Raw genomic sequence first — 8,735 nt, 5'->3', positions numbered from 1 at the left:
GTGTGGTTTCTAGTTCTTGCAGCTGATTTATAGAACCACGTCATCTCTCTCTGCCAAGTGTTGGAAGTTTTTACAAGAAGGCAGAACTGCGCATATGACCGATAAAATCTCCGACATTTTAAAGAGGAACGTAAGAACAGCAGATCAGGTTGAACCCCCCAGCCTGTTAGCTCAATAAATGAAATTTTGTCACTCTCCATGTTGCTTTCCATAAAAAAAATGTCAATTAAATGATGCAAATAAACAGCGTCAGATGAACGAAATCATGACTGGTCTAAAAACATGGGTGTTACTCTTCCGGTTTTTGAACAAATCTGAAGCCGGAAATTCCGGTTTTTCCAACAACAAAAAAAAGCTTCGTTTCGCTAAGTTGAAATAACGAGCAGCGGTTCCGATCCGACTTTTGACACCGGTTCGCGTGCTTTCTCGGTTCACTCCCTTGGATTTGCCGCCATCTTGCTTATTATGATTTGGTTTCGTCGGTGTCCAGAAACTTTCTTTCAAACTTGAGCATTTTGGACCCCTGCCTTTCAGGTTTTTTGATTTTTCCCAGTAACACCCATGTAAAAATGGTTTGTGCATACATGCGTGTGTACGGGCGACTGCAACTTTTATTGTATGTCTGAAAGTGGTTTTGCATTCCTTTTTCATGATGAACACCTGTGTTGGTCTGAACCCAAAGGCAAACATAAAGTGTCTTCTCACATTTCTGCAAGTCATCAATACAAATGGGGGATTCCCATTCCAGCTGCCGCAATTCATGGCTGCTGGTAACTTTTCATGAGTAAATGTCTTAACGTTGCCATTTTCTAATGCTTGTTTCTATGTTCACAATTTCTGCATACGACATATTTTAATCAAAGTCACATGCAACCTTCACAGGATCATCCATGTGTGTTTGTATGTGTGTGTTGTTACTCCGTTCTGCTTTCAAGGATGCAAGCTGTTACTACTGGTGTATTTGAAGTCTGCATTGCCAGTTGTCCACATTCTTGCAACAAGCATACGTAACCATACTAAGAACATAACATGTTTATTTGCAGTTAAAAAAAATTTCAATTTATTTACAGTTACAAAAATCTCATGATGCTATTAACAATTCAATTGGTATCCTTGGATTAATCTTAATGCCTAGAAAACTGCATTCAATTAAACTTGAAATCATATTCCTTTTTGTTGTGTGTTCAAAACACACAACTTGGCAACATAATTACTCCTTGTTATTCATTCAAATCACATTTTTATATCTGTAAACTGCACTCAATGAATATTCAAATCATTCCTCTTTCAATTCAAGCCACGGAGCTTTTATACTCAACTGTTCACTTGTATTTTAGCATAGTAAAGTACAAATATTTCGACATCTACATTTATGTACAAATATTTACATATCCTGAGATTGAGACTTCCCTCCCTCACCCCCCCCTTATTATTCTACAGTTACTATTGTAATTTTTACACACATTCTGCAACAAATCAGTGGCCAAAAAACAACACATTATTCAGTGACAGAAAAAAGCAGTGATAACTCAGGGTTAAAAATGTATGAATTGTGATATACACAAGCAAAAACCCCATCAAATTTCAACCAAAAAAAAGTCTCCCCCTTATCTGACGCATAGTCAAGTACTGACCATAGTCCAAACTACCGTATTTAACGGACTACAAGCCGCGACTTTTTAACAAAAAAAAATCGCTTTGCGGCTTATAAAAAGATGCGGCTAAAACGTTACCTTAACTTGAATAGCATTCACCTAATGGAAGTCGCCGCGGATTTTCATTTCACTCGATTAGCGATTACCGGTACTTTATTAGCTCTCTACTCAAGACTCGGCGCTTTTCTCTTTTTTTCGCGAATCTTCGTTTGTCAACAAGTTGTCGTGACTAGCGATTACCGGTACTTTATTAGCTCTCTACTCAAGACTCGACGCTTTTCTCTTTTTTTCGCGAATCTTCGTTTGTCAACAAGTCGTCGTGACAAGATAGCTTACAGAGAAACACCGGATGTATCAGGATCTCATGCGCGCGAGATTTCGTGTTTTTTTTTTATCTCGCGATAGTTGGAGGAGCGAGAGCCGCTATGTTGTGTTTTCGTCTGCTCGAAATGTGCGCTAAAGTCATAAATCATCCCAAAAAAGCTTATTCCGGGCGGGACTACATGTGTATGTTGGTTACAAATTGTGTGTGTGATATTTTTCTTCAAACTTTTTCACTTTTCTTCTTTGTTTCACTTGTTTATTCTCGGAGCCGATTTCGCCAAATACCCTACTTTCGTTTGCCTGGTTGTTTTGACCGATTGACACAATCTCATTATAATTTTTTTCGATGGCGGCTAATATAGTGACGCGGCCTATACGTGGCTCGTCTCAATTTTTTTGTCAAAAGTCGGGGGTGCGGCTTATAAAACGGTGCGTCTTGTAATCCGTCAAATACGGCATAACACTTTCAAACTTGATCCCTCTTCAAGCATCCATGACAAAGAGAACGTGAAAGTGAATTGAAAGTCGAGAAAGTCTTTCTTGGATGCCGCTTGGTTGGTGTGAATCTCCTTTTTAATTTTTTTAATATTTTTTCTTCTTTTATTAGTTTTTTGGTTGGTTGATGTTATTAAATCTGTTCAAGCATCGACAACAAAGTTGGGGTGGACAACGAGGATGGGGTCTTCGTCTCTGGTGAGCGTCTCCTCCCCGTGTTTCCTCTGTGGCTGCAGTCCTGCCTGCTTCAGCTCGATGAACACGTTGTCCTGGAAACAGGAGAAAATAGTTTTTTGGAGAGGAGAATAGACTGAAGTAATTTATCAGAAGATGCAGTCATTTTTCCCTGCAATAGCAATTGAAGCTGTGTGTGTATGCCTGTGTGTGAGAGAGTGAGAAAGAGAGAAAAAAACAGACGAAAAGATCAAGTTTATTTCATATCCTACGTGCTTAACAAAAACACACTGACTGAAGGCTCCCATGGGGTCGCCTTCACGCGGCGGGAGTGTTTCCACAGAGCTACCCCACCCCTTTACTTCTCTTCTTTTGTCTTATTTCTGCCTTACCAGTCCTTTCACCTATATTTCCTTCCAAGAAAACTCTCCCTACTATTCCCTGCAGTTTTCCAATTCTTTTCTTGTTGTCTTATTTCTACCTGACTGGATCCATCACCTTTATTTCACTTACCAAAAGTCTTCTTTTCCACATCCTTATTTCTCTGCCCCCCGCATGTCGTAAGAGGCGACTAACGGATTCTGTTTCTCCTTTTACCCTTGTTGAGTGGTTCTTGTATAGAATATAGTCAATGTTTGTAAAGATTTTAGTCAAGCAGTATGTAAGAAATGTTTAGTCCTTTGTACTGGAAACTTGCATTCTCCCAGTAAGGTCATATATTGTACTACGTTGCAAGCCCCTTGAACAATTTTTTGATTAGTGCTTTTGTGAACAAGAAACACTTAACAAGTGGCTCTATCCCATCTCCCCCCTTCCCCTATCCCATCTCCCCCCTTTCCCTCGTCGCGATATAACCTTCGTGGTTGAAAACGACGTTAAACACCAAATAAAGAAAGAAAGAAAGAACTGACTGAAGTTTGGCCTTTTTCTCTTGCATGCATCATTAATTGTATGTATTCACCAGACAGATGAGTCTGTCCACCTTTTTTCTCTGACAGTTTTTGTTCTGAATTGACATCACTCTCAGATCAACCTTCTAAATACATGTACACTATTCAATGCACTCACCATATTTAATAGGTCTGTTGACAAATTACTTCACATAAGGCCAACCAAAAAAAAGTCTGTTTACGGTAACATAGGCAAAAAAAATAGGGTCGGTAGGTCGGGAATTTTTTTTCTCTCCAAAAAAACCCATATTTTGAAGTTATTTTGCCAAAAAACAATTTTTTATTTATTTTTTTTAAAATTCTCTCACAAATGCCAAAAAATAGTCTAGGGTTGCGCGAAAAAATAGGGTCGGTCGGGATACCGTAAACAGACTATTTTTTTTTTTGTGCCTAAGGCCAAAAAAAAAAATTGTCTGTTTCTGGTCACCCGACCGACCCTAAATTTCGGCGCCGACCCTAAACTTTTTTTTTCCAAACTCAAAAATTCTTTTCTTTTTTTTTGGTGGTAAAGGACAGGGTGAGAAAATGAACAACAAAAACGTGTGAAAACGAAAGTCCGCTGACGATTTGTAAATGTGTTGAGTGTCTTGTCTCTATGTATAGTGAATCCAGTCTCTTTGCGCGATTTTTAAAGTTAGTTTTATTGGTCTACATTTGGGGGAAAAAAAAATGAAAAAAAAAATAAATAAAAATCCCGACCTACCGACCCTATTTTTTTTAGCCATGTTACCAGAAACAGACAATTTATTTTGTTTGGCCTAAACTTTCTTCTTCAACAGTAACTGTTCTTATTGTGTGACTGGCACACTATTAAGTTTTAACTTTCAAATACATGTGCATTATTCAGTGAACTTACCGTATGTATAACTACAAGTGGGTCAACAACTTTGTCCACAATGGCTTTTTGGCTCACGTAAGTGTAGCCTATGCGATCGTAACTTTGTCTGTCTGTATGTGCGTGTGTATGTCTGTGGTAGAAACTCTAACATTTGAAGATGTCACATTACATTGACGTCACATTATGACGTAAGAGGGTTAGACGTCACGCGAAGGAAGTACTGAAAGTCTCGGTCATTATTATTTTGAGCGGGCCGAGACTAGTTGGCAGTCGTGTCCCTGTAAGTAGGCTACATGCAGACAGACAGATCTAGATCTAGTGTCTCGCTTTCTTGCACAGTTTCACCTATGCTCTTTCTGTGTGTGTGTGTGTGTGTGTGTGTGACGGAGTGATTGAGTTTGTGTTACTGTTTGTCGATTTCTTACGTGAGCCTTGATGGCTTCGCCTCTTGTTCTTCTACAGTTCCTTCCTTTTGTAACTCAATCTCACAAAAAGAAACTTGAAATGAACTCATAACGACCAAACATGTACTATTCAATGCACTCACCACATGGATCAGTCTGTCCACAACTTTCTCTACAACCGTTTTCTTCTCCAGTAGTTCTTGTTCCGATTCAATCTCGCCCTCAATCTCCTTGAGATACCAGCCAATCAGATCGGACTTGCGAAGGCCGGAATCGCTCTCTGCAACAAGCCACAACTGAATGTTAGTGACAGCTTGAAATTCTACAACAAACTGCATGCCTCTTGTTGGCATTCAGCGAGAGAGAGAGAGAGACAAGACAAGACAAGACAAAATCTTTATTATCGAGGGTAATAGATAAGCAAGAATATTGCTTTTTTACATCCAGCCCTCGCCCTAATATAGGGTCAACAAGAACAGAAAACAATATAATCAAATAACTATCACATCAAACTTATAATACATTATATATATATATACAGATATAAATTTGTCATGCTGCATTTTAAGTACAATTTCCAATAATAAATATGTCAATTTTTAACATATCTTAATTTAGATCTGCATATTATTATAATTTAGTTTAACATGCACATACATTTTAAATGAATTGTTGAACCATTCAGCACATGTTTAGTTGCATTATGTGCGACATATAATTTTTTTTGAAGCTGTCTGTGTTTGTTTTATGCTTAAGAAAAATAGGAAGTGAGTTCCATAGGACCGCACCTGAATATAGAAGGCTTGATTTGAAAAGGTCAATACGTGGAGTCGGTGTGATGATTTTTAGTCTGTTATAGTTCAAAATAAAATTATCACGTAATGTCTCCGGTGCATATCCTGACATCACTTTATGCATTATAACACCTTTATTATACATTAACCTTTTTTGAAATGGTAATACTTGCAAATTTGTATAATCAGATTCTGAAGGAGTGTGATTTTTTTGCATAATAAGCTTAACTGCTCTTCTGTGAAGACTGGCTAAAGGTTTCAAAACATTAGCACTTGCACAATCCCACACAGTGGATGCATAATCAATATTTGACAAGATGTGATTGTAAAAAAAAATCTTTCGCGAGTGGAGATTCAAGAAATGTTTTATTTTTGATAACTGATATATTTTTTGGGAAGCAATCTTACAGATGTAATCAATGTGATCATGCCATGATAAATTATTATCAATCTTTACACCAAGGACTTTGTGGTGAGACACTTCTTCCAATACTTGATTTTTAATATAAAGAGGTGGAATGCTCGATAATAGATTTTGTCGTTTCTGTCTTGTGGTTATTAGCATAAATTTTGTTTTAGTATGGTTAAGAGACATATGGTTTAACTCTGACCAATTCAGGAGTGCATCAATGCTTTCTTGTAGAGTTTTTGATAAATAATTTATGGAATGGTGACTAGAATGAATAGTAGTGTCATCTGCAAACAACTCACAGTTATTATGTATGTACAGTGGTAAATCATTGACATAAATGGAGAACAATAATGGGCCTAAAACAGATCCCTGTGGGACCCCATATTTCAAAGTACTTTCATTTGAATATGATGCATTAGTAAATGTAATTTGTTTTCTATTTAAAAGAAAAGATTTAAGAATATTAATGGTGGTGCATTGCATGCCATATATTGACAATTTCCTAATGAGAAGAGAATGATCAATAACATCGAACGCCTTTGCAAAATCAACAAACAGTGCTGCAGAAAATTTGTTAGAATTTATGTTGGTTAGCCATTGATCAATTAGATTTATAAGAGCTGTATGACATGAGTGCTTTTTGCGAAAACCAGATTGTTTTGGATGGAATAAATTGTTTTTATCAAAATGTGCTAAGGCATGTTTATATATATGTTTTTCCAAGGGTTTTGAAAGTGGTGACAGGATTGAAATAGGCCTGTAATTAGAAGGATCAGAAGGATCACCTGATTTAAACAGAGGGATTACCTTAGCTTGCTTAAATGCTGTTGGAAAATAAGAAGTGGTAATGCATAAGTTGTAAATGTATGTCAAGGTGTCTGTTATTACAGGAGCAGCTATTTTCAATATTTTACTGTCTATTCTATCTACACCCCGGGTTCCTGTTTGTTTGAGATGAACAAGTGCAAAGTAAACTTCAGACACAGTCATGTGTTGTAGCGGCATTTCTGCCTCTATTCTCTTGGATTTGCAATGATCTATTAAGGTATTTAAATCATTTTCTTGTGTTCTATCAATAGGAATAACTTTTTCTCCCACTGTAGAAAAATGTAAATTAAGTTTATCAGCAGAAATGTTTTTCATGGCAGTTGGGTGTGAATTAGAACGCTTGTTTGTTAATAAATTAATGGCTTTCCAAATTGATTTTGAATCTTGTTTAGATGACACTAGTTCAGTGAAATAGTTTTTCTTTTTAGTTCTTTTTAGGGAACTTACATTATTTCTTTGCCGTTTATATCCTTCAAAATCACCCTTTGCTTTCAAATAATCCCTGTGGTTTGCAGCATCTTCTGTTTCTTGATCAAGCCACTTTGGTTTCTCAATATGTCTAACTCTGTGCGTAATTAATGGTGCATGTTTATCATAAATAGAAATAAAAATATTATACCAATGCTCCAAAGCTTTATCAGGATTCTGAAAGCTATAGACTTCAGAAAGAGGACTGTGAATTAAATCAGAGAGAAAATCATTTTTATTAAAACGCGAGAAACGACGATAAGTTACAGTTTTATGTCCAGCTTTAGGGATTTTAATACCTTTCCTTGACCAGGTAAGACAAACTGGATAATGATCACTGCAGGATAAAATAGGAACGCATGTTTCAATAATATTTTGTTTTTCTGACACATAAATATGATCAATAAGAGTTTTAGAAACAGCCATGACCCTAGTGGGTAACTGAACCATTTGTTGCAAATCAAAGCTATTAATTGTATTATTCCAATTTTTATGTGGCTTCATTAAATCAATATTAAAATCTCCCAAGAGCAAGATTTCTTTTGAATCCAGTGTTGCAGAGTCCATCATAATAGTAAAGTTATCTGCCCAATTTACTCTTTCAGAAGGGTTTCTATAAATAAATCCTAATAGTAAGGGCGGAGATCTTTTCAATTTAACTTCAATCCATATTGATTCAACTCCATGAACCTCAAGATGAGCTAGTCGTTTATATGTAACTGATTCACTTATGTAAACAGTAATGCCTGTTTCATTCGTTTTAACAGGATCATTACGAATAAGAGTATATCCTGGAACAATGATGTCAGAGTCTAACACATTATCTGATAGTCTGGATTCAGAAAAACCAAACATATGAAAACTTTTTCCAGAATTAAAAAGTACATTTGAAACATCAGTCATTTTGTTATATAAATGATTAATATTCAGGTGTCCAATGCGAAGCCCTTCCTTATTCGGCCAAGATGTTTTAGTTGAAGTCATGGTAATGTTTATAATTCCACAGCTTTTTTTCTTTTCCTTTTTTTTCAAATAATGACGAAAAGCAAGTAATGAAAAGTGACTACTTTTTCACAGACTATGCATGCCTGTTGAAAAGTTGCTTGCAATTTGAAAAAAATATAATACAGGTATATAATAACAATAATTATAAATGTTATACTAACAATTCCAAATTCGTAATAATAAAACTGAATGATGTCAGCAACCCAATATTGTCAGACACTATATTTCCAAATCTATATACCACCACATACACAAGGTGAAGATAAACACCACTTAGTCAACACATCAATTCAGTTGAACTCATAAGTTCACTGACAATTGATGAAGAATTAGATAAATTGCTACTAAATTCAAAGAGAATTAAAATGTCAGGAATCCGTTGATCCTT

At 36.2% G+C, this 8,735-nt stretch overlaps 1 protein-coding gene across 1 annotated transcript in view; it reads right to left on the bottom strand.

Moving 5' to 3' along the window:
- Window positions 1-1,690: 1,690 nt before the first annotated feature.
- Window positions 1,691-8,735, bottom strand: part of LOC138947116 (zygotic DNA replication licensing factor mcm6-B-like) — a 31,539-nt gene continuing 24,494 nt past the window's right edge. The window contains exons 16-17 of the mRNA XM_070318563.1: window positions 4,984-5,120; window positions 1,691-2,743 (exon numbers count right to left, since the gene is read on the bottom strand). Coding sequence (XP_070174664.1) covers window positions 2,618-2,743; window positions 4,984-5,120 — 263 coding nt within the window. The 3' untranslated portion in view covers window positions 1,691-2,617. The remainder of the gene's footprint in view (window positions 2,744-4,983; window positions 5,121-8,735) is intronic.

The sequence above is a fragment of the Littorina saxatilis genome, linkage group LG14 (assembly GCF_037325665.1).
Source record: "Littorina saxatilis isolate snail1 linkage group LG14, US_GU_Lsax_2.0, whole genome shotgun sequence".
Taxonomy (NCBI): Eukaryota; Metazoa; Mollusca; class Gastropoda; order Littorinimorpha; family Littorinidae; genus Littorina; species Littorina saxatilis.
This window is presented reverse-complemented; position numbering and strand designations above follow the sequence as displayed.